The sequence below is a fragment of the Pezoporus occidentalis genome, unplaced genomic scaffold, assembly GCF_034315485.1.
Source record: "Pezoporus occidentalis ecotype Australia unplaced genomic scaffold, CSIRO_AGI_Poc_V1 ctg54, whole genome shotgun sequence".
NCBI lineage: Eukaryota > Metazoa > Chordata > Aves > Psittaciformes > Psittacidae > Pezoporus > Pezoporus occidentalis.
In genome coordinates, this window is record NW_026915877.1 from 7,397,207 (window position 1) to 7,424,471 (window position 27,265).

Consider the following 27,265-nt stretch of genomic DNA (forward strand, 5'->3'; position numbering starts at 1 on the left):
TCAAACCACTCAGGCTTCCTGACTGCTAGCACAGGCTTGTCTCCAAATAGCTGTAGTAGTTGGAACTAGGTGATCTTAAGGTCCTTTCTAACCCTAACGATTCTATGATTCTATGATTCTAATTTCATGACAATGTCTTGATTTTCCTACACTCTTCATGTAGATGATAATCAGCACTTGAAACACTCATAGAAAAAGAGCTGATTTTTTGAAGAGATGTTTCCAGCACTTGCTCTCCTCATTTCTACTTGAAAGTAGAAAATCTTTTCCACTCACATCTTTCAGTGGAAAAATCTGAGATTCATAGCCTCACAGAGGTGAAGCAAGCGAGATCCTCAGTCACACTTGCAAGGAGTTTGCAATCAGACTGTACTGGTGCTGACCTCATTGCTTTTCTCTAACCTGCACAAGAACCTTCTCCAAGGCCTAATGAGATGGTCCTCCAGATTCACAATAGCTCGTATGGAATAAAAAACAAAGAGACAGCCTCTGGAATTAATTTCCTGTATATTTAACATTATCATTAGTATCAGAAAAATAACATGAAGCAGAGCTTTCTGAGAAGTCTTTGTGATGGCTTTAGTTGCAAAATTGCTTAGATCAACAGAACCTAAGGAGAAGAACAAATCAATCCAAAATTCTGAGCAACTGGAAAACTTAAGGAAGTAAAACCACTCTGAGAAGACTGCATAGGACAACTTTTTTTTTTTCTTTAAAGTGAGTTCATTTAAAAAGTTTTTAATTGCAATAATAATAATAATAATAAGAAGAAGAAGAAGAAGAAGAAGAAAAATGCTCTTCACCATTTATGTCACCTCCACTTTGGAGGAAAAGATGTCAAAAGATTAGCAAGAGAACAAGGATGGTTGCTGAGCAGTGTTTTAATTCTGAATTATTTCAATCATCAAAACCTTTCCAGTCCCTGCACAAAGCACAAGCAGGGTTATAAAGTCAGACATTAAAAAGCGCTACAATTTTTACTGTTTTAGGTTGAGGTTGAAAGGGCCATACCCTTTCCCAAATGAAAAGCTGACAGAAAAGTTTCGAAAAAGTATCTTCTGTTCCTCATACAAATGAGCCGCTCCTGGGTGAGGGCAAGAAACAAATGTCAGCATCTTCTGCACTTCCACTAATTAGCAATAGCATTTGCTTAAAACAGGGCAGATATAAAAAAAAATAATTCCCTGAGGACTTTAAGGAACTCAAAGAGAGAAAGAATAGTTTCAGAAGGCAGAAAACATTAGATATTCATCCTACCCAAATAAAGGAAGAAATATAATGCTACAATAATGACTCAATGTAAAGATTTTTATTTTTCTTTCTTAAGTGGAAATATTCAGGAAAGGAAAAAACCCTATCTGCATAAAACATAAAATATGAGAAGCAGCTTTTTTGCTTTGCCTTTCCCTTTTGTTTATTTTAATAATGATATTAATATGCTATTACATTGGGGAAGAATATTTTCTGAATTATTATTTTGTAATGTGACTATGAGAGTGTCACAGAAGTGCTATACAGGGATAGTAGTATGAGAACTCTATTCCTGAGAGAATACTGGCTGCAAAACAAGTCCAAAAAGTAACAGTGGAGGATACAAACAATTAGGCAAATATTAGAGAAAAAATGTTCAAGTATTCAAAATGTTTCAGTACCCCTGGTTAAAAAAACAAAACAAACAAACTTATTTTTCCTTATCTGGATATCACCAAAAATCCATAATCTGTATTTTCAGTTATATTTATCAGTTACTTTATCCATTATTTGCTCTGTCCCCTCAGATTGCTACTGAGATACCTTTATGTAAAATGATCGTTCTTTAAAAATTCCTACAAGTTCTCTGGAAACACTGAGGTTGAACAACCATCTGCTTAGTTTGACTTCAACTTCATTGACAATGGAAACATAAAACAAGAAACTGGTCTGGTAGAAAATGACCTGGAGAGGAACCTATGGTATTAACTGACATGCTGCCCAGGGATGCAGCACTGGACTGTAGACATCCACAGAAAACATGAGGGTTACTGCACAGGTAGTTTTCCAAGTGCATGCTGGGACACACAAAATGCTTTTAAACACATGCTGGCACACCTTATAAACATGACACCAACTTTATGATGAGCAATGCAGAAATTACCTTACACCTTAAGTTTATTCATCAAAACACTGCATGTACTATTGGTAAACACCCTGCTAGTTGAGTGGTACATAATGGATACAAACGCTGATTAGCTTCTTTTAACTTGGAAGTTAAATCCTGAAGTTTATTTATCTCTTTTTTTTTGAGAGATTCAACAAGATTTGTCATACAAGGCAATGAGGCAGTTACTATATAGCTTTTTCACCAACCCTGACTACCAGAGCAGAAGAAATTAGTACTCTCCCATGGAAGCAAAAGAGTAAGGAAGCAAGTGGTTTGAGAAGCCTTATGTAAACAGATATCAGATCATACGGTTTAAATTCCTCATCTCAGCTTTGATTTACTCAGGTCTTAAGGTGCTCATCTGGATTAATTTAATTTATGCCATTTAAACAGACCACTTAATTATATCAGCACTTGGCAGTGCTGCTCTAGTTAAAGGTCTGTTTGCAATGTCACAGCTATAAATTAATTTTTGGAGGGTTTGTAGCAGGACTCCATTATATTTCCCACAGCATTTAAACTTAGAATGCATTTTCTTTTTTTTTCCTAAGATTAGTTAAAATCTTAATTTAACTAATTTAACTTAATTAACTAACTTAATTTCCTAATTTAAATTAGGAAAGTTAGTATGACTGCTTTCTTTATGAATTTATCTGACGACAGCGAGTTATTTTGACATCAAAATTAACCGATTTTTCAATTAGAAGACTGAATAAATTATGTTTAGCCAGTGTCACTACTGGAAACTAACATGCACAAGCACGTAGATGTTATATGTCGACTTCTCATCAGCAATCCCTACTTACTTGATATATTAATTTACTAAGATACAGTGAAACCATCATAATAGTAAGACCTGCAGAATTTAATAAGCATTACCTGTGTTTACTAACCCATCCTGAGCTACCAGGTAGTCCTACAGAGAAGGTACCTGCTATTTTAGTTTGTTTGGCTGTTTTATGTATGATTTACGTGCAACTGCTGCACTCCCAGCCTCACTCTGCTGGAAGTCTCATGTCCGTAACAGGTTATAAGCACTACATGCATCACTGATAGCTGCATTAACACACAGGCAGTTAAATCTGATTTTCTCTCTCACATCCATGTTATGCATGCATTATTTCAAAGAATTAGAAAGAGTTGTGCTGGCACAAGCCATGTGATGCCAAAGGAATAGCAAGTTGCACAGAGCGCTTCCATCCAAGGACAAGGTCAATGATCATATCTGTGGCGGCAGGCAGATCTCTGCATGTCTTGAGATAAGTCTACAGCATTCTGGAAAGAGGGCACATCACTTCCAGCAGATCTGATGGATCAGATCTGGTTGGTCTTAAGCATCAACAAAACATGCAAGAGAGAAGACAGATACAGTTAAGGTATCTGGCACCAGATTCCATAAGTAGTTCAGTTTGCTGAGACGGAGCAACCCTTCCCTCCCCCTGTATCTCCCAGGCTTGGTAATGACCACTTATGGACATGTCACTGGCCTGTATCCCCCCATATCTAAGGAAAGTGGCTTTTCAGGTACAGAGCCATCCTAGTAGCAAGAAGGGCAGAACATGGCCAGGTTCCGCTGCAGCCCATGTGCCCCAGCACACAGCATTACACTCCAGCAGGGGCAGAGATCCTCATTATTTTGTCCTCTTTGTGTGATGGGGTGGGGTGTCAAAAATAATGACACATAATTTCCCACTCTAGAAATCCTTGGCAGTTATTCCTCATGCCTCAGTGAAATATTACAATTTTTCAATAACAAACAAAAATAATTCACTGGAAAACTTTTGTTTCATTTTGTGTCATATGACTGAACTAGCTATTCACTAACTTACTACAAAGACAACAGCAATAAAATGTAGAGCCCTATGGTCAAACTGCTTGTGATGAATTTCATAGCACCTCTCAGAACTTAAGATATTGAACTTGTACTCTTAAAATCAGTAACAGAAAGCACTTTTGGCAGGTAAAATAAACACCAGGATTATATTACAAACCTTATGAAATAGTTTATATTAATGGAGCAAATTACTTTTTGATACAAATATTTCTGAAATTAAACATTTACAGTTTGAGAGTATACAAATATCATGTGCCATACTGTAACTAGCTGGTAGTTACATGATTTATTCAAAGAGTGAGCCCAAATTTGGGATTTAACAGTTCATAGTAATCTTGACTTTCAGTCTCGTATGTGATCTAATATATAGTTACATCAAAGAACTCTGTATTATCCTATCTGTCTTTGACATCTTGTGTGTAGAATTGTGCAACTGCCAAGGAAAGGTTAATCAGAGCACTATTAACTACAACTTGAAAAATCTTTGGAGGTTAATAATGTCCAAAGTCTTTCTCGTCATTCCTTTAGTGTATGTAACAAGATCACCTACCACAAAATAGGAGAAAGTCCCTGAAATAAAAAAAACCTGCATGGAAAACTGCCACATAAATTTAAGTGTCTGAACTAGGACATTGAATTCTAAAACTTTTGTTCTGAATTGCTTCAAGCATAAAGGATTCAGCCTCTCCCTCATCAGCCAATGCTGCAAGAATTCTTTTACCACTCTGGGCTTTGTATTCACAGTAGGATTTTCCTAGGTCATTCCAGTTACAAAGCATTGAGGGCAAATATCTCAATCACTGAAACACTGGTGGACTTGCAGACAGAGAAACATCAGCTGCACACTGTGGGTTAACAGTGATTATTTTGTACTGTTTTTGTCTGCCCATTGCCCAAACTGGCAGTGTAGCAATCCAGGCAGAAATGGTTCGCAAGCTCTCCAGCTCACCAAAACCCCTATTCTGATTTTCAGACCATATCTATCTAATGTGCAAGTCTTATCAGTCTTACAGACTTGCTCAGTTTCAGTCTTCCATCCTTCAAGCGATTAATAGCCTCTCTTTCAATTTTTGTAAAGTTATGACACAGTCATGTGTATTATAAGGTGGGCATAGTGGTCTAAAATTCCATATTTATGTAACAAACAGATATGCACCAAGGCATACTTGAACTAAAGGGTTTTACTAATACTACCAAGAAGGTGTGGATGAAACAAAATAGATAGCACTTTGCTTAGGCCAAAAAAAAAAGGAAGAAAATTCTAAAAATATCCCCATATTTTTTGTTTAATGCACATAAGGATAGAGAACTAAAAGCAGCCTTCTGAGAAAATCTCTCAAATTAGTAGCTTAAAAATTACTTTCAACTGTGGACACTAACTCATACGATTTGATTTTTGTTGTGTTCAGGCACACATTACACAAATATTTTATACAACACAATCAAAGCATTTTAAATATAAATGCATACCCGATGCCTGAACACCTTTCATTTTCCTATATTAAGCAACCTACAAGATCCCATTAATTTGATCAGACAAGAAAACTGTTTTGCTTTTAACAAAAGCAATGCTGAACAAGCGTTTTACACAAGTAGTATAAATCATCAGCAATGCCTTCTGATAACTGCCACATGCACTTACTCCACACCTTTTAACCAGTCCCTACAAAAGCCAGATCCAATTGCCATTTCCATTTGCTTCCAATTATTTTTTATGCATGCCTGTAAACTGACTGTTTTTTTAATAGATAGGAAGGAGGTATTGTACATGAGTTTTGGCTTTGAAATACCTTCTTAGGACAATAAATCACTCTAAGGCAGACAGTGAGGTAGAAGGCATCTTTCAGGGACAATGGCCTCTTTTATTTCTCAAAAATTAATTTGCCTACATCAAAAGTGAAACTTTAGAGAAGTTAAGAACTTTTATCATGTTAAGAACTTTATTAAAAATACATTGATGTATACAATAAACATTCATAGAATCGTAGAATAGTTACGGTTGGAAAGGACCTTAAGATCCCCTAGTTCCAGCCACCCCCTGCCATGGGCAGCACTAAACTATGTCACCCAGGACTCCATTCAATCTGGCCTTGAACAGTGCCACCAGGGATGGAGCATTCACAACTTCCCTGGGCAACCCATTCCAGTGCCTCACCACCTTCAAAGTAAAGAACTTCTTCCTTAGATCTAACCTAAACTTCCCCTGTTTAAGTTTTAACCCATTACCCCTTGTCCTGTCACTACAGTCCCTAATGAAGAGTCCATCCCCAGCATTCCCATAGGCCCCCTTCAGATACTGGAAGGCTGCTATGAGGTCTCCACACAGCATCTCTTCTCCAGGCTGAACGGCCCCAACTTTCTCAGCCTATCTTCACACGGGAGGTGTTCCAGTCCCCTGATCATCCTTGCGGCCCTTCTCTGGACTTGTTCCAACAGTTCCATGTCCTTTTTATGTTGAGGACACCAGAACTGCACACAATACTCCAGGTGAGGTCTCGCAAGAGCAGAGTAGAGGGGCAGGATCACTTCCTTCAACCTGCTGATTATGCTTCTTTTGATGCAGCCCAGAATAAGGCTGGCAAAACTAATGCCTAACAACTTAGTTTTCATTAAATATCTTAAGATAACAAGTGAACAGAAGAATACAAATGAAAAAGAGCAAAGGGGACAACTGGAGAGACAACAGTAATTAATGGAAAGAGAAACATTATCAAATAACACATAATAGCAACAGCCTTGGTGAGAACGGTAGAAACATTAGCCCTAGAGTCAAGGCATTGTTACCACTTCTCTTGAAGATGCACAGTGTTTACTATGAGTAATGTTAGTTATAAAAATCTGGGCATAGCAAAGAATGGACTGAATTTTTAACCTCCTGCCCTCCTACTGCTCTTCTTCCCGGCTTGTTCAACTACTACTTCCTTCCACTTTGAACTTCTACCATTTCCTCACACTGTGTGGTAGATTCATACTTCTCACAAAATGCATTTTTTTTCCTCTTCATACTAAGTATTCATCATCTCTAGCAGAACACAATCTTAAGGACAGCCAAGTAAAACACAGATTAATTTTTCAGTTCAGATGCACTTTAAAATCAATTTGAACTCAGGACGAAAACAAAAAAAAAAACAAAAAACATAACAATGATATTAAGATTTCTTTTTCATTTATTGATCAAATCAGTTTTGTCTCAAACAAAAAAAAAGCACCCCACAAACAAAAAATAACCCCACTCCCCCCAAAAAAAAACCCAAACCAACCCACAACTCTGAAAATAATACAAATGTAAGCACAATATGGTACTCTGAATGAATGAAACATACCTCCTCCACATCGTTGTCCAACACTACGATTTGTAGTGGAGAAGTCAGATTGTGGTTGTCAGAGATGGTAGTCCCGACTGGAGAGGATTCAAGGATGAAGCCCTCATACACAGATCTTGTAAAGTAAGGCTTCTGATTGTTCTCATCAAGGACTTCAATATGAAGATTGGCAAAGGCAGGAAGAGGATGGCCATTGTCTTGTTCAGCCTAAAAAAAACACCTAATTTGTCAAAAGCTCTCAGCCAAGTAAACCAGCTACTAACTGGTGCTGTCTTATATTTCAGAATTACACTCTAGTGATAAAAATGAGTAACATTGTACAGATCCCAATTAAGAAACTTAGCATCGTGAAACAAAATCAAATAAAAATTAGCTAGGATAGAAGAACAAAAAGACTTTCCATCACAATAATCTTTTAAATAGTCACACTGAAACTCAAAGCTATACAGTACATAGGCTAAAATCAAAAGATGACGACAGTACACATGGACATACCGTACTTGCTTCAGATTACTGGAAGAGCATATTGCCCTAGACTTGATTCTTTCTCCCTCTCTCCCAAAATCCTTCTTTCTGTTATTAGATAAGTAGGATTTTCATTTTTGTTTTGTCTATTTTTGGATATCAAACAAATTTCCTTGCTTCAATTAATAACCTCCACTTTCTCAACAGCAACACCTCACCCCAAGATTTACACACTGATACAGTTTCACCCAATTTATTTTCAAACTTCCTAGGCATAAAAGCACTAATTTCCCATTCCAGTGTGCTAATAAGTGTAAGATGCTGCCTTTTTTAAACATTATTACTTATGACTAATTAAATAGACAAGGGAAGCAAAAACAATACGTAACTTATTCTGTAATTTATAAAGCATAGTCCTGCACATGTCCCTATAAAAAGGCAACAGTAGGATGTTGTAAGACAGTCTCTTGCATGCTTCACTGTCAAAACTGTAAGCACACAGACCCTGGGACTGTGACAGTAGTGCACCATTACCTTTCTGTAGACATGGTATTATGCAATGAACTCTTCAGGTGTAAATATATTTCAGAAGACAGACCAGTACGTAAATTATTGTTGTTAACAGTATTTTTTGTTTGCAGAGATTTTATCTTCACTCTGGTGTTTCCCCATTCCAAATCAGGATAATTCCTCATTTTTCAAATTCAACATCCAAGGAGTCTTCTTCTAGAAACATGCCATTTTCATTTCATCAACTAGTTATTTTTAATTTCTGGTTTAGACACTTTTTTTTTTGTCTGAAAAATGTTCATTCTGTATCAAGCTTTGCTTTCTTTACACAGCAACAATAGGATGGTGTTGATGCTAAAAATATTTGAGTTCAAGTAAAAAGTATACACATCAAAAATTATTTTTGTGTTCAAAGGAGGTGATGACACCTCTAGTAATTCAAAAGAAACTAATTCAAAACATTCAGTTCTTAAGAAAAATGTTTTTTCCTCTTTAAAATACATCAAAATTACTTTTGCCCAAGAGATAGGCAACAGTGACACTGGCACAGATATAAAAGAAACCACTAACCCATATGCTTGTACGTGGCTATTTTCTGACTCATGATTATAAGGTGAGATCTGGCAACTGGATTTACATAAGCAGGTGCTACTATCTGAAATTAATATGGCTTTTCCTAGGAGATTATTTTTTGTAAATGAGACAGAACTCTTGAAGAAACTGGGAGTTCTGCTACTTAATTCACTGGCACATTAAGATTTTGCTAACCATGGTGCCGGAGGCAACATATTTATCTAGCGCTGTTCTTATATGCATCTAGGACACAGGATACTACTGGTGATCAAACCTGTAACTGCCTCAAAGAATTACTACTATATTAAGTATGAATATTTTTTTTCCTAGCAAGTTTTAATTATTCATATTCAAATAAAATACACAATAGGAGAACAGTACACCAGGCTTCAGTCCACCCAAGGAGACTGATGCTTCTGAGTGATCCAACCAATTTTAGACTTTCTCATCTAATGCAAATCTCTGTCTTCACACCGATCATAGTAAAGAGAATCACATATCTCTGTTTTATTAGCATTTAGTTAGAAACCTTCCGATTGCACTGAATTTCATTCACCAGAGCAGCACTCAAACATTCCTGGGGAAATCCTGGTTTTGCTGAAATTAACAGCAACATATTTCAAATCCAATATAGTAGTAGCTGCTAATAGCATTGGAGACTGGATAAGTGACTCTGAAATGCTGAATATAAGCTGCAGAAGTGAGATTTATTTTGAAGCTGATGCTCCACTGAACAAAAATCAACTTAACGTGTAAAAACTAACATTGCTGAAATCACTGTGAAGTAATCTGGCTACTGACCCCCTAGGATTTAATGTAGGGAGTTTTGCCTAAGTTAATATACTGAAAGCATGAAAAAAAAAAAAGACAAAACCAAAAAAAACTCACAAAAAAGTACCCTCTATGAGCAAGAAATAAATACCGATCCGATTCTATTTTATAAGCAGATCTATGGCTAAGCATCTTTAAACGCTGTTCTGTTTCAAGAAAAGGAGTCATCTTTACACTAAAAAATTTATACACAACTGCTGCAAGTTTCTCTATAACAAACCTTGATGTTCTTTGCAACTATGAAGAGTTTCTTAAAAAGGAAAATGCAAAGAACAGAGGCTTCCAATGTTCTTAACAGCTTACAATGCTGCAATAATGGCCTTAAAACATAAGTGAGCACAGACCCCATCCCAGGTTAAAAGAAGAAATATTCATCTATGAAGGGTGTTTACTACATCATCACCACAGTACTGAAGTGTCTTTCTGAAGGAAAAGACAGTGCTCTAAGTTGCAGTTATGGTCAAATACAAAGCGGATATGTGCTCGTAAGACTGAACATAAAATTTTAAGCCAGGAAGACCAAAATTACAATGAAAAGCATTCCTTCCTCAGTGGGCACTTCACTCAAAAGCCCTTCAACTTTGCAGGTGCTTTCCTTTTTGTTCATCAGGTTGGGTAGACGGGTCAAAATAATTAACTTTGGCCTCTCCCTTTGAGAACTGGACAAAATTAGACAGCCAATTCTTCAGAAAGTCACAGTCATTTACCACCCATTTGTTACCAGCAACAAGCATTTCTTGCAGCACCAGGACACAGCTCAGCTTTACTCCTTCACTTCTTCAGGAAGTGTTTAACTGCAAAGCTATCAAGAGAAAGCCACCACAACCAGCTCACCTCTTTTGCCACTTAATAAAGTTTGGTTTCCAAAGACACCTATAATTAGGAAAAAAAGTAAGCTTTGGAGGCTGCCAATGAAAGTGTCTTGTTTCCAGAACTAACCCAGAAATTGATGTATCAGGGTAGGACTGGAAATCTCCAACGCATCAGAGCTCTGTGCTCAGGCACAGGAGGTGAGGCAGGTTCAAATGCACTTGCTCTGCTGCCTTACCTACCTAGCTCTTCACCAGCACCAAATAGCAAACCTCAGTGCCAACTTCAGGACCTGAAATTCCTCTTTAAGAACCAGACAGACTTTGATACATCAGTCCTTTGCATCTGACCTTATTTCCTACTTGCAAACAATTTCCTTTTACAACAGCAGAAGAAAGTAAAGCAGAACGCTTCTGGTAAGAGAGAGGGAAGTTTTTTTTAAAGAATAATTAAAATAGTGTTGAAATTCTAACTGTTTCTGAAACTTCCTTTAATGCATTTTTTAGTAGATTTGTAAAATTTCTGTTTTTCTAATCCAACCTACCTACTTGTGGGACTGTTATTAAAGCTCAATCAGTTTTACAGACTAGTGCTGTCACTTTACATTGAAACTGCTCTGACCAATAAAAAGGATAAAATGCAATCTCCATAGAGAAACATATCTTTTTTTTTGATCCTTATAGTACACAGTTACATGTTAAAAAAAAAAAAAAACAACAACAAAAGCCTCTACTATTTGTAAGAGCAGAACAATATATGCTCTTTCTCTCATCAAAAAGATTTAGCTGAAAGCTGGGAGAACAAATTGTTCATTTCCTTATAAGGCCTATTCTGGAGCTGCTGTGTTTTAAGCCAATGGAAAATACAACTGTTGTTCTTCCTTTGGCCTTTACACATAATGATGCGTCCAACAAGGCAAATTAAGAACCAGTGAAGAAATTACTAAGATGCTAGTCACAAATATTTGCTTTCAAACAACATTCTTTTTAAGAAACCTCTTTCTCTAACAGACATTTCTTTTCTCTTTTGTTTGATACAAAGAATGTCATATCAAATATGAGAAATTGATTTGGTTTTATATGTTACATAAATGCATTCCCAGAAGCAGCTCTTGGCTAGGAGCAGTTATTGTACTTCTGAAGCATATCCTTCATAATTTACCAAAAAAAATAGTATCTGCAATATTGTCTATTTTCCCCATTCCTTTTTTTTTTTTTTAAGAGATGAAGTTATGTGTAATATAAGTTGTTCCAGACATTCAATGCTGTTACTGAAAACAGTGTTTCCTCATATTGGCCTGTTAAACACTTGCCTGGGCTTGCTTGCCACAGGCTGAGCATCTCTGCTTCCTAGCACATATTTTGGAACACAGGAATAGACAATTTACATTTGTTTCAGAAATAAAGCCACTGGTCCCACAAATAAGATTCAAGAAAACCAGTTCGTACTTTAAGACACTTGTTGCTGTTTCTCCACAGGATTCAGAGTTGATCTCCCCAGAGAATTGTAATAGGCTAATTAGAAATAAAAAGAAAAAGACAAAACAAACAAACAAAACTATAAAAAAAAAATACCAAACAGAAAAAAGAAAAGAAACCCACAACAAAAGTTCCTAACAACCCTGGTGCTTATGGCTCAAGTATTTAGCAGAGCAGCCAGATAAAGCACACCTTTGACCTGCCACACTGAAGATATGTTTTCCCTTTCCAGCTTTGATTGTTTTCTCTTGCCAGTAAGTTACATCGCTTTTTGGTCCAGTTACCTTTTCACAGGTACCGTGGAAAAATCATAAATGTCAAATTCAGTAACCATAATTGCTTTCAGTCTTGTATTCGTCTCCTTTCCAAAGATACCAAAATCCTCCGTGCTTCCCCTGCCATTGATTAAACCCCAGCATTTCAAGAGATACAGTAAAAGAAATAAGAAAAAGCCTCTGGCAAACACATTTGATAGCTCACTGAAGGTCATTGTGCACTGGAGAACTGCAGGCAGGTCACTTCAGATTTCCTATTTAACGCAAGAACAAGGAATACCCTGGGAACTTCAGACACTCAAACTTGACTTTAAGCTGTGAAGAAGATGTAGACAGTATATAGTATTTAAACCAATGCAATTAAAAAAAGAACAGTCAGAACAGATACAAAGAAGGCAGGTCAGGTCTGACAAAGTTGTTTCTTTAAAGTGTATAATGAAACTGGGAAATAAAGGTGAAACTGGGGACATAATTTGTCTAGATTTAGGACTGTATATCACAGACTGGATTAATTTACAAGGTCAGAAAGTACAATTAAGAAAGGAACTAGTGAAATGGATTAAAAATTGGCTTAAGAACAAGTAGCACAGAGTATCTTTAGAACACAGAAGTTTGACTTTACTGTCACTGAAGCTTGTGATGTGGCATTGAAAAGAAATTGATACATATTGTGTCTAGACACTATGCTTAAAAAATCCCAACCTAAACCATACATTTTTTTCTTCAGGTATCAAAGTTAAGTGCCTTCAGTTTCAGTAAGGCTTACAACGCTGTACTGCAGTGAACAGTAATACTTAAGCTACTAAAGCTACTCAAAGCTATCCACCTTTCCAAATAATGAAGGCGATCCTCCCTTCAGTTAAAGAAAATACCAACTCTGAAGTCATTATGCCAAATTTTAAGTGACGGATGCTTAAATTTTAAATGGCAAATGTCTGTTTACTGATGAGAAGAAGTACAGATATTTCTGTAAATAAAAGACATTACAGAGCTTACCATTTATGGATTTTAATGTTTTCATTGCTCTGAGTGACAACACACAATTTGTAGTCAGTCTTAACTCACAATCACTGGTCTTTCTAATACGCATCTGTGACAATGCTTTAAAAGCAAGGAAAACATTTACCATGCTGAGATGCTACTAAACACAGGAAAAACTTGTTTTTCAATATGTATGTGATAACATTGGAGATAGACTGATATGAAGAAACATTTTCTTGATATTTAAGAAAGGCTTTGGTTTTCCTACACCATTTTTCTTCCCCCCTCTCCTTATTAACCAACAGAAAAACTGTCTCTGAACTCAGGTTTTCAATTCTACATAAACTCTCATCACTGCATTACACACAAGATTGAAAAAAAGACTCTCGTAAAGAGAACAGAAATTTCCAGACTATTTGTACTCGGTACACTTTTGTGACAATGACAAGCCAAGAGGAGTAACTGAATACTGAGCTCACATGGATATTTGAAAAGCCTTTTTAAAAAACAGTTATTTCACTTAATACCTACAGGAGATGCACAGCTGCTCAACCAAACTAATGATTTTGAAGATTTCGTCATTGTCAGGAACTGTACTGAGCAACTATTTAATGAAAAGACATTTCTTCCATTCTTTTTCTAATCTGTCACCATGATTACAAAAACACTCATTTTTTTTTAGTTCATGTTCTATCTTGAGGCAGAGCAATCATCCTGTTTCCTGTTATAGCTGATACATCTCTACTGTTCTGGAAGAATATCAGAGGAGACAATCTTCAGTTGCATTTCAAAAGAGAGAGACAAAACCAAAGCAGTTCCAGAACCAGGGCAAAATATTTCTGGAAAACCATACTTGTCATGAGGTCTATATTTTATTTTCCACTTCCTTCTCTGAAATTTCTCTGAGCACACATCAATTTTTAGGAAGATGAGCTTTTTAACACATAGGTTACTTTTTAGAGACCTATTCAGCAGCAATCGCTGTGAAGTCTTCTCAGAGTTCTCAGCTGCAGCCCAGACATACTTCAAGCTAATCAGTCTCTATCATTGATTAAACTAAATAAATGGGGCATAACACTTTGTGCTGAAATCCCTATTTGCACCATTTTAAAATTTAGAAGAGCAAAGAATAAGCAAAAATCCTTCTAAATGCAAAAAATGCATTCTTTAAGATACACTGGATGAGAAGGAAATTAGAGCTACCCTGAACAAAGATAACAAAGGCCAACAGGCCTTTGGAACCAAGAGATCAAAACAGGATGAGAAGAGTTGGAGGATGACATCATTACAAAATCCCACCAAGCATTACAAGTCTGAAGTTTCTGAAGTTGTGAAAAAGTCAGATATTTCAGGACATTTTAAGTCTATAAAAATATTGACTTTGGACCATTCCTGGACCAGTCCAGGAATTTCCAGTCTCATGAGCCTCAGCTGATGCACATCATCTTATTGCCTGATAACATCGTGGTTTTTATGAAACTCATAATAAAAAAAAATCACAGGAATAATTTTATTAGATCAGACCAAGAACCTACCCAGTGCAAAATCATGCTTGCAGCTGCAGCCAAAGACAGAAGTCTAGAGAAGAATGTAAGCAGCTCAGATTTCTCTGGATTTCTCTTTAAAGCAACAGATTTTTCTTCACAATCCAGCCTTGCCTCTCCTTGAGCTCATGTCAACTTTCAGCCCCACATCCCTGCTTGTCAAAGCAGACAAACTATATTTGATGAACAACCTTATTTTGTCTGTTTTAAGCTTGTCACCTGCTTGTTTCATTACATCACAGAGACAGTGAACTATTAAGTCCTTTTCAATCTTGGAATCATGACATTATATTTTGTGGATTTCTATCATACCTTCTCCCTTCCTCACTTGATATGATCCTGCTTCAGTTCTGCTCTGCCCTTTCTGTGATAGAGACAAGAGCTGTGCACTGTAGTCAAGACACAGATACAGGCTGGATCTGTACAGTACCAGAGTGATTTATTTTTTCCTTTGTTTTGTTCTCTATTTTTCATAACAATTTCCAGCATTCAATTTGCCCTTTTTTGTTTCTGGTTTTGTTGCTTGTTTGGTGGTTTTTTGACAGCCACAGATCATTGAGCCAATCATCACACTCAGTTTTCAGTTACAGTGCCAAGATCTCATTCCCAGCTCAAGCCAGAACCCATCACAGAATCATGGAATCATAGAATAGTTAGGGTTGGAAAGGACCTTAAGATCATCTAGTTCTAACCCCCCTGACATAGGCAGGGACACCTCACACTAAACCATCTCACCCAAGGCTTCATCCAACCTGGTCTTGAACACTGCCAGGGATGGAGCATTCACAACCTCCCTGGGCAACCTATTCCAGTGCCTCACCACCCTAACAGGAAAGAATTTCCTCCTTATATCCAAGCTAAAGGATACATCTTATGCATAAGACTAGGATGACCTTCTCTGACTTGCTTCACTTATTTTTAAGCTATGCCTAATTTTATCAACCATTTTATTACTGACTCATTTGGCCTCGCAAGGTACTACTGCAATTCTACAGTCAATCCTCATCCTTACTACCAGAATGCTCAGGTGGGGCAACAACATCTACGCTGCTATTATTACCAGCTAATCAACGTGGCAAGGGGATGACAACCAACAACCAAGTGAGGAAGTGGTGGACCCAGGCTGGCCACAAAAGCCTGCAGGGTGATATGAGCAGGAGGGGCCCCATATTCATTAAAGTAGGGCTGAAAATCACCTTCTCCAAGTCCTAAAATGGCCCATCTTGGCAAACAGTAAATCATAGAAAGCTGGTGGCAGGCCTGCATAGATAGGCAAGAAGTTCCTGAGAAAACTCAAACATGAAAAAAAAGAAGCCTACTGGAACTGGGTACAGGTGATGCAGGTTTAGAAAAGCCAAAGCCCACCTGGAACCAAATGGCAACAGGAAAGTCTCCTAACAGGTTTAGCAGCAATAAAAAGAACACTAGGTAAAACGTAGGACTGTTGCTGAATAAGACAGGGTGAAAGGGGACATGGCTGCCATACTCAATGTCATCATCTTCTCAGCCTATACAGGTAACACCTGCGTTCAGTAATCTCCATCCCTGAGACCCATTGAAAAGTCTGGAGCAAGGAAGACAGAGGAGGATCAGGTTAGGGATATATTTTAATGTATCAGACACACATGAATCCAGGGAATCTTGTAGGATGCACTCACAGATGCTAAGGCAGTGGGCTGATGTCACTCCAAGACCCTTCTCTACTACCTGAAAGGTTCATGGCAACCGAGAGTTCCTGAGTTTTATAAAAAAACAAATATCACTTCTACCTTCAAGAAAGGCAAGCGGAAAGATCCAGGGAACTACAGACCTCACCTCAATGCTAGGGAAAGTCCTCATGGACCAAATAATTCTGACAACCATTTCCCATCATATGAAAGACGAGGAGAAGACTGGGAGTCATCAGTGTGAGTTTATGCAAGGCAATTCATGCTTGACCACTGACAGACTCTACAATGAGATGAATGACTTGGCGGATATGGGGAGAGCAGTGGATATTATTTATCTTGACATGAATAATGTTTTTGTTCTGAATCTGTTCCCATACAATCTCATATGATTTCTGCCTTCAGAGTGCACATTTGTCCTCAGTTTGATCCTGAGACTGTTGCTGAAGCTCTGCCTCCTTTTCATTAACACAGTAAGCTTTCAACAGCCTTGAGAGCAATGGACAGGAGAGATCAATGAAGTTCCCAACAGGAACAGAGAAACCAATTAACCTCCAGTGCAAGTAGTAGGAGAGCATCACTTCCTTTAATTTCTGCTGAGATACGTGTCAGAGAAAATCATGAATACTGCAAAGGGCTTAAGTATAGAGGAACAGCCAATACATGTACTGTGAGCATCTCTCTGATCAAAAGCACCGTCATAAGAAATGAAAAATGGTCTTCCCAGCACCCAGTTTCTTGAGATGGGCAGGATAGCAGGCATGCAAACTCATGCCATGCCAGTATCACAACAGTGTTACTGTAACCAAATGTGAGCCCCAGTGGATAGTACTTTATGTTTGTAGCCAAGCTTCCGCACAATCTTCGTTCATTAACATGGAATTTGATCTGGCTGATACTCATGCTCAGTCTTTACATGCACATTCAAAACAAGCACAAGACTTATTTAAACCTCCTGTGTCTAGTCACAGCCTATAGAAATAAAATGGCCAATTAGGCAGGAGGACGGTTTCTAAAAACTGGAAATCACACTCCATTCAAAGGTTGAAGTCTTAAGACTAAACAGAGTAGGTACTACTGTTGAAAAGTGCTTGCAGAATAGGATCCCAAACCAATTTTCTTTCAACACTGGAATTTCAGTCTGTTCAACTCTGACACATGGCACTGACCTCCTCTTACCACCTAAACAACAAGGAAACACAATCCAACTACAGAATTGTTTCTATGGCATTATGTGTCATGAGGTTAATGACAGTCTGACTGAAACACCACCTGGGCATAATAGATTTTTGAGATAGGTACATAAGATACTCTGTAAGGAAATTCTTCAAAATATGAAGGCTGTGGCATGATGCTGAAGTACTCTTCTGTTACCAACCCTATTGGGAAAGCACCATAAAAAACAAGCAACTATGAAAAAAACATTTTTTTTTGTAAGAGTCTCTTCCCTAAGAGCCATAAAAATCTCACATCCACGGAAAAGCCTTATTTGACAATTCAGGCTACAAATGCTATTTGAACCTGGGAAACTTATTCTCCCAACCTCCCTACCCCCCCCAACCTTTATTTTTTGTTTGTTTTTTTTTAATCTAATTGGACTTTTTACTGAAATCTACACGAATCCTTCCCAAATTCCCAATGGCACAATCAAATGCCATAGACAGTGGTTTAAGAATTAACCATAGAGGTTGTATGAAAATCTACTCTAAAATGACATTAAAAATTTACTTTCCCCAGTATGAAGGGTCCACATGAGATTAACAAAACATTCTTCTATTTTTTCACTTCAGGTCATAATATTTCAAGTGTTTTTAGGCATTAATACAAGTATTCCTATGTAATCAAAAATGGAAAATCAATTCTTGCAAGATAAATAAAATTCCTCTTCTATTTTTGAATTGGACATACATGCATTTTCTTATACTGGAGAAAATCTGAGGTATTGATTGTTCTAGGTATGTAACATAGACCAGAGAGATACAAACAAAGTGAAAAGGCTATGCCTGTACTTCATCAGCCTCTAAATATTCTCAGCCTTTTTTTCTACTGTAAGTCCTGCAGGTTTTATAGCAAAATGAATGAACAAAATTCTTGATTCTTCCTCACTTACTGGATACCAACCCACTGCAATATTGATGTGTTGATGAACCAGAGCTGACTTCTCACATACTATCAACCAGTCACACAACAGATGCTAATAAAACACTTTCCCTACCTCCTTTACACTGTATATACTATTCATATATTCAGTAGGAACACCTTGGGTCTTAACAGAGTTGACAATATTTCTATAATCATAGTAAATTTCACTATTGGTTTACTTAGAGAAAGATCAGTGTTTGCTTTACAAGACATTGAAAGAATCTAACTAGTCATGATGTTTTCAAGTATTTTATTAAAACAAAAACTCTTTATGACTTGCTAGTGACAATTTCCCCCCCAAAACTTCACATACTTATTTTCTGGACCAGAATGACAGCCATTGTGGTAGTGTAACTCTTACTTCTCAGCCTACTCCAAATGCCATGCAAATGCCTATGAAATTAAAATTACTGCTCAGCATGAGTAATTTTATCAGTCTGGTCTCTTACAGGTGTGGTAAATTCCTCTGTAGTGTAGCACTTCAATTCATTAGTATTTTGTTGACTGTGTGAGCACATCTAATCTAGCCTTCAGTAGCCCATCCACTTAGCAAATTGATTTTAATAGAACTGTCAGGTTACATTTTGTTTGATTGATAAATAGCTGATGTTTGAATAGGAAAGGATCAAAGTGCATCAATTCGGCTATTTGTCTCCTTTTGATATACGTACTTCAGAAAAACCAAAACAAACCAAGTAACAACAAAAAACCTGACAATTTTTAGAGCTAGTAACAAGAATGTAGTCTCATGTCTACATGGTTATGGCTTTTTCTCAAGAATGGTGATCAAAGCTTCTGCCATTTGCTTTAAGCAGCTTTATCCCCTTCTACAAGCAAAGAGGTATCAGAGGTGAAGTTAACTCTACTGAGGACTAAATAGATTACATGCCTTCCTGTTACAAATCATTATCCTCCAGGAGAAAGATAGCTACCATAGTGACAATGTTAAGGAAATATAGTTTGAATAGGCATATTATTTTATTGAGTATATTAGAAGATGTTTCAGCAAAGCTGCCGATCAAAGATACAACTACATTTTAGCCTTCAAGGTTGCTGAAAGTGTGCTCCCTCTGCCTGCAGCTTTGGTTTGATTTCTCTAGCAACTACTTTCTGTAAAGCAGGACCACCTGCTTCAGAGGAGATTGTTCTCTTACCAAATAGTCTGCTCTCCAAAGAGACATGGAAGTCCTCTATGGACATCAATCTTCAAACGACTTTTATTTATTTAGAAATAAAACTTACTCCAAAAGCAGCAATTGATGTCAAAAAAGGAATAAGTACTATGGGGTGTGGTTTTGCATCCCAGAAACAATCTTTTATAATAAAAGTAACAATAAGTAAAGGAAAAGAACACATTATTTGTGTTCACAGCCTTAAATATTTTAGGTCTCATATAGACTATATGTTTAGTTAGAGTATTATTAACACTAGGAAGCCTAAATACACTTGCTTACTGTGACAGCCTTGTAACTGCCACATGAAATTTCAACAGGAACACACACACACACACAAAATAATAAAAAAAATCCCCATGTTCTTTTCTAAAAATCCTTGTTCCTTTGCAGGTAATGGCAATGACAGGAGCTTCCCTAAGATGGCCAACAAGTTTGCCTCTTTATCATCAAATATCTTCTGGAGATAGCAGAGAGGCTGAAAACCAGCATGTCTTACTAAGAAGTTTAGCTTTTCCCATTTTGATATTCAACATTTATCAGCCATGAAATTTTATACCACAGATAAGTGAACCCAATTCCTGTCCATCTTACATCATGCATTCTAATATTCAGGTACTGACTTAATAATCTTTTCTTTTTCACTGTTCTCCATGGGTTTTTTTTTGGCACAAAATAAAAAATACACTTGATATCAGAGGGAATATTTTAAAGATTAAATTTACTGAGCCCTGTAAAAATACCATATTTTTTGTTTAAAGGGAAACATCACACATTGTGCCCCTCCAGATAAAATAGAATCAGATTCAACTTCAACACGGTGAGAAATACAAACTTGAGAATGTGCAACACAAGAATATGAAGACCTGATTCAGTACAAGCCTGAGACATACCTGTTCAAAATGTCCCTGAACAACACAGCATTAAAACTTCTATTATTCTAGCAGGTGGCATATTATCATTCTTACAAACTGATAATTTTCCTTATTACCCTCTTGACTGAACATATAACACCGCAATATGAACCTAATAATGCCTATAAACAGTTCCATTAACAACAAAGCTTGCTATTTAAGTGAACATAATGTGGTACCAGGTGTAACTGATTTATTTTAATTGCTGTATTGTGCTACTGTATATGGCTGCTGAATTTTGACCATTACAACAATGAAATCAAACAAAGCACTACAGGGCTTTAACTTCTAACTTCTTAGCATATTTATTCAGATGTTAATCAACCTAAGTTTCTTCATGTGTCCTAGTCACAGCAGAACTCTGCTTACCAATAAATATAGCAAAACCTGAAATACAGAACAAATGCAATCTCTGGACAACTGAGTTCATAAAAAGCAAACTCACTATTTTCATACAATTATCACTGTAACATGAAATGTTAGAGAACTCTACCATGATTCATTCCCTTTCCAAAAATACTTCACACCCTTTTTCCCTGTGATTGTGCTAAATGAGGCCCGAAAGGCAAAATGCAGGAAATACAAACAAGTTCTCCCTTCAGTAGAGCTTTTTGTTACTAAGCAGGAAATATAATTTCAGCCAAAATTACCTTAATAACCAAGTCAAACTTCTGGTGTAAATCCCTGTTTATTGGCTTTAGTAGTGTCAGTACTGCTGTTGTGAGATTCATATGGAAATACTGTGGATAATCTTCAGGAGTACCTGTAAAAAAAAGAGCGAGGTTTGAACAAATGTTTTTGAAAATTTAGTTAAACAATATATTTGATTTATTTATTAGCCCAAGAAACAAAACCAAATCATATCATTATAAGGATAAAATGTTGTTGTGTGTGCGTGGATCTTAAGGTTACTACTAACATTATGTGTTTAATATTATCATTATTTCATTACATTCCCTAACCATGAAGATGCTCCTTAACTGGGAACTCCTAAGGACTTGACAACAAGAGCCCAAACACACCTACAGCTGGTGGAAATTCTCCTTTTCAGCTTCCAGGAGATATCTAATCAGATAAGAGGACATATGGAGAAATGAGCTTTCACTGCAAGTCATGTTCCACTCCTACCCACCACGTTCCTGAAACCCAACTTGCTAAACACATACCACTGGGATTTTCTTTCTCCAGCTTTGAAGTATGTTTCTCCTGAGGTACCACTGGACATATGCTGACATCATTCACAAAGCAATGAGCACTATGAACCATTTTTCGAATGTACACATTTAAACAAAGAAAATATACAGTGAGTTTATGTGATGAAAATGTTATCCCTAAGTTCGAGACAGCCATTTTATTGCTCACAAATGATGCCCTGACATTTTCATTTTAAAATGCACATTTTAAATACCTTAGATCTTCTAGCCCTCTGTTGTACCCATGGACAAGCTCTTTAGACACATTATTAATAATATATACATAAGTAATAATAGCAGATACATTATTTTAGAAACCCTTCTAAGAAAAGAAGTTTCCCATCTGTGAGGAAGCACCAGATGAAACCTTATCTAACCATCTCCATTTATTGTCAACAGAAAATTGTGTCTTCATGGCTGTAAATTTCCAGGATACTCTTCAACCTTCAAAACTCTTCAAAAAAAGCAGCAGTCAGAGCCTGAACAGACTTGTGAAATCATGGAGATTCAGCAAAGGCTACTGCAAAGCATGACGACAGTCATGACCTCTGCCTGGACCCTAGGCTGGCCCACCAGGCAGCTGCAGCCCAAAAACATGTCCATGATACTGTGCTCAAGCCAAAAGACTGTAGCAGTACAGCCTGATGCAGGAGGAGGTAAGAAATACACTGCAGCTAGTTTGAGACAGAATTCTCAAAGACAGTGCACACAAAAAAAGTAGCAATGGTGGAGCATTAATTACCAGGGCAGGATGAGGCATTAAACATATGGGATACTGTTCAGCCATAGTCTCTTGCTAATCAAGGGAACAGAGGCTATACCTTTTTTCATTTTCCTTTTTTTTTTTTTTTTCCTAAGACAAAGGGATATTCTCTCCTCATTTACATGGCAGAAAACTATCCATCTTCTCCAGTCCCTGTCTCTAGTTTATTCTGGTTTGACTGACTTGCCATGAGCCAGCCTGGCTCAGCTGGGGAGGTGTGAGAGCACAAACCTGAAGAGGGCAGAGCTCAGAAAGCCTAATTGCTTAGAAACATCATGAACCCTTGCATCTCACATCTTGTCAGTATTACTAGAAATATCCAAAGAAACCAAAATACTGACTACAGGTCTAAGATTCTGAGCATTTTATGTCTAGGTATAGTTCTGTGTAGAAGCTGAAAAGCATAAAGCACTCCTGCATAATGATATAAATGCCCCAGTAAGTTCTCTGACCTCATCAGATATGGTATCTTAGAGCAGCCATGAGAGCAGGACAAATATTGCTATGCCAAATCCTCAATCCAGCCTAATAGGGCATAGGATTCAACACAGACAGACCACTTTTCTGATAAATGATGTTTTTATTTGTTTACCTTTCAAGTGGAATGATTAGAAATTTATGTGAAATAATTTTGCAACTCATCAAATGATAACCATTTTCTAGATACATATTCTGCAGCCATCTCTGTATACATGTATTCCATAGACCCAGAGAGTAGCAGCAGAACCATTATGGATTATTTTTACCATTATACCACTAACATAAATGCAGAGTTTCCAGCTCCAAGACCAGTTTCCCCCTGCCCCACCTTTTAATTTCTCATCTTAATTAACTAATGTAATTTTTTATAAGCACTGGGCATCCAACAGGACCTCCAAGCTTTTGGCAGGTAACAGATTGCTGTAGTTTTAGGAGGCTACACAACACAAGGGCTGATACTGAAGCTAAGAAAAATCAAGAGATTGAGGACTAGATGCAAATCCAACAAAAAAGTAGAAAATAAGAGGTTCCCTGAAGAAGAACAAATACATAGGGGAGAATAGAGGTGGCTATAAGAGGTACAAAGTGATCTACAGCAGGGAAGATGAAGCTAACATTGCATAAGGATGTCAGGAAAGAATCCAAGGGTAAAACAAACAAACAAAAATTCGAAACCAAAGAGGTAAAGGAAAAGACAGCAAGAACCATCAGTCAGTAAAAATTAGAGTACAGTAGATCTGGATTGCCTGAATCCTAGCTGATGATGCCTGCTCAGCTGCTGCCTCCCACAGGAATGGTCCAAAATCCAGGAAACTTTAAACTGTGAGAGTAGAAGTTTTCCAGGAACAGAGATATCTGCTTCTGCATAGACAAAATATTTGTATTTTGACAGAGCAGAGCAACCCTCAGTCCATGCCATTGCCTTGATCTGCTTCCAGAAAGGAGGAATTTCCTACTGCAGCTGTAATGGTGGGCCTTCAAAATGTGTCACCTGCATATTATGACAAGCATTACTGGCTGAAGAACTGTTTGCAACATCCCTAACTGCCAGTTTCTCATGAGTCCAACCTGTAAGAAAATGTAACCCAGGAAAAGCAGAGAAATTTAAAGCTATCTAGTAGCTGGGACAGGTGACCCCAACTGACCAAAGGAATACTGCATGCCATATGGTTTCATGCTCATCATATAAATTTGGGTGAAGAAGGAAGGAAGGAAGGACGTTTGAAGAGATGGTGTTTGTCTTCCTAAGTAACCATTACATGTGATGGAACCCTGCTTTCCTGGACATTGCTAAACATGTGCCGTGGGAAGTGGTGAATGAATGCCTTGTTTTGCTGTGCTTGTGTTCATGGCTTTTGCTTTACTTATTAAACTGTCTTTATCTCAACCCATGAGTTTTCTCACTTTTATTCTTGTGATTCTTTCCCCCAACCCACTGGAACGAGTGGCTGTGTGGTGCTCAGTTGCTGGCTAGGGCTAAACCACAACATGGTTTTACCGAGGTATGTCCCCAGAATGAAGAGCACTCTTAGGTTTGCTTTTCTTGGAGACAGAGGAGGCCTTTTGTGGGGCATGTTGCCTGCCAGCAAATGAATCAGGGAGCTCACAGGACTGGAGAGACAACCCCCCCCTCCCCAAAAAAAAAATGTTGCTGTGCTTTTTTGTCTCTTCATTTAAATATCAGCCAAATACATACTTATTTGTCCATAATTTGCAGCAGAAATCACAAAGACATTTCCAGGGTCAAAACCAGAAGATGATGATTTGATGAAAAAATTTACTTTTCCCAAGGGCCAGCAACAGAGAAAAGGAAGCTTTAAAATGACAAGGAAAAACAGCTAAGGGAAAATCTTTGTACAGGCTGAGCAGCAGTTACCACTAAGGAAAAAAATAGGGTGAACCTGAAGATGAGAGAGGGTGAGCTAGCTTCTACCCCTTTTTTATTGTGCACATGATACATGCAAACAGGGGTCTTGTTTACATACTTGCATAAGCCAGACACTATATAAGGGTTTATTGCAATGATCCAGAAAAATCGGTGTATGGAAAAAAAATAATTTCCAAACATCATGCTTCCAAATGTAAAGACATCAGACATTTTTGAAGAAATGAAAAATTATAGCATGGCCCCAGTCCAATCCCATTTTCTGAAGTACTTTATTGTACTTGGTAAGGTAGTACTTTCATTATGTATTTTAGTCAATACTTTAAATAGAAGACAATAATCCCAGTAGTACAATGTTGTAACTAGTTCTCTAATACTAGAATGACCCTCAAGAATACTTAAGACCTATTCTTCTATTGTTTTATCAGTATCAGTCCCTAAACACTTGAACAAGTAAATTCAGACATCTCGGTATATTCTTTGAGAGGACTGAACTCAGAGGTCAGAATGAGAAAGAAAGCAAAAAATAACGAGCTACTAACACACTTGGGCTATTTCTCCATTTCTCAAGTGCCTTACCCTCAAGTTAGTTTTGTGTTCAGCAGTGTTATGCTCATGTGAATGTGTAACAAGACTTCCACAGGCATTTGTCATTACCTCACTGAGTGCATTGTTTAAACTACTTTTCAATGAACTGCAGGGTAACCTGTTGTTTGAACTGGAGGGGTTCACCTGTACCCTCCACATGGAGAAGATCACTAGACTCAACAAAAGCAGCCTTAAGACAACTACCTGAACACTTGAAGGATTAGTTAGCTTGAAAGTTAGACAGGCAGAGATCTTTATGTGCACTTAAGGATAAGGTTAGTAAGCCACATCAAATAGAAGTGAGTTATCACTGCAGCAATGATGGGCTTTGTTAAAATAAATGTGTCTTTAGAGTAGATCATAAAGACACCGAGAAAGATCTGCAGATTTCATACCTAATATCCATAGTGCCTAAAGCATATACCAGGACTTGATTTGTACAATTGTTCAGAGAGAGTAAGAAAGCAGGGTAAAAGAAGAAAAAAATTATAACTCAGTCAAATCAAATACAATTAAAAATCATTCTCATACGGTAACTAGCTTATTATTTTATGTGCATAGTTCAGACTAAAAAGACATATCCAAACATATAAAGAACTACATTTAGATTTAAAGCAAGGGAAAAATCCATATAACAAGAAATAGCTGCAAGGCCTACTTCCTGCAAGACTATTTTATATTTTCTGAGGTAAAGGTTAAAATATAAATAGCACTGAATACTGGAAAAGATAAAGACAGACTTAAAATCTAAAAAGAATTCCTTTTGGAGAAAATGGGAAAAAGAAAAAAAGAAAAAACAATGAGAGAGAGAAAAAAGAGATAATCTTTCAATTGAAAATTCCCCAAACCAAATTGCTATAATACATCTTTCTGAATTATTTCTTACAGGTCAAAACAGTCACCCAACCATTGAAAACATCACAGGTTAGTGAAACGCAACTTTTAATTAGTACACTCCTGAAGAACTTTGCAATTTATGTAAAGAACTTGAAAAAAAAAAATGGACTAAATGTTGCACTAGGGCATAATTGTCAATAGCAGAACTTACAAAGGCAGCAAGACAATTTATAAATAAACCAAGTCAAAGCTTGCTTCATGGCTATCCAAACAAAACTTGATTTCTTTTCTTAGAGGATGCTGAAGTCTGCCATGCTGAGGCTGATCTGCCATGGCCTTGTCCTTTGCCATGGTCCTGGGAGTAGGGCCCTGGAAATGCTAGAAGACCAGTTCGTTGTCACTGAGAGGGTTCAGGCTCTTGCATTTTGCACACAGAACTCAGGACTTGCACATTCAGTACAATGATACCTGCTACAGTAGTGATTCATTTGTACCCTCTGAGATGGCTCTTAAAATGACAGACGTATCAAACCATCAAACCTACTATTTTTCTCACTTCCCCCTCCCCCCTATTTTTTTTTTTTTAATTACAAGTAAAGTTACTCAATCTGCTCATTCAAATTTTTACTTCTACCTGTCCATGGGTGAGAAAGCCATGTAGCTGCAGTTTAACACAGCAAACATTAAAAAGATAAGATTTCATAAAACACACAACTTTCAAGTCCCATGCTAGTCACAGGGCACAAATTACTACATCAGTCTCTTTGGGAAGAGTAGGGCAGGTGGAGGACAGCAAGTGCAAGCTGCTCCCTTAGGCCTTTCCATTTTCAGATCATACAAGCTGAGCAATAGGAAACTAA

The 27,265-nt window shown here is 37.3% G+C and overlaps 1 protein-coding gene across 10 annotated transcripts in view; it reads right to left on the minus strand.

Annotated features, from left to right (window-relative positions):
* PCDH15 (protocadherin related 15) overlaps positions 1-27,265 on the minus strand; it is a 370,883-nt gene that overhangs the window by 199,412 nt on the left and 144,206 nt on the right. For all 10 annotated transcript variants that reach the window (XM_062637927.1, XM_062637929.1, XM_062637924.1 and 7 more), the window contains 2 exons: positions 21,310-21,422; positions 7,298-7,504 (listed from right to left, as the gene is read on the minus strand). In XM_062637927.1, coding sequence (XP_062493911.1) covers positions 7,298-7,504; positions 21,310-21,422 — 320 coding nt within the window. The remainder of the gene's footprint in view (positions 1-7,297; positions 7,505-21,309; positions 21,423-27,265) is intronic.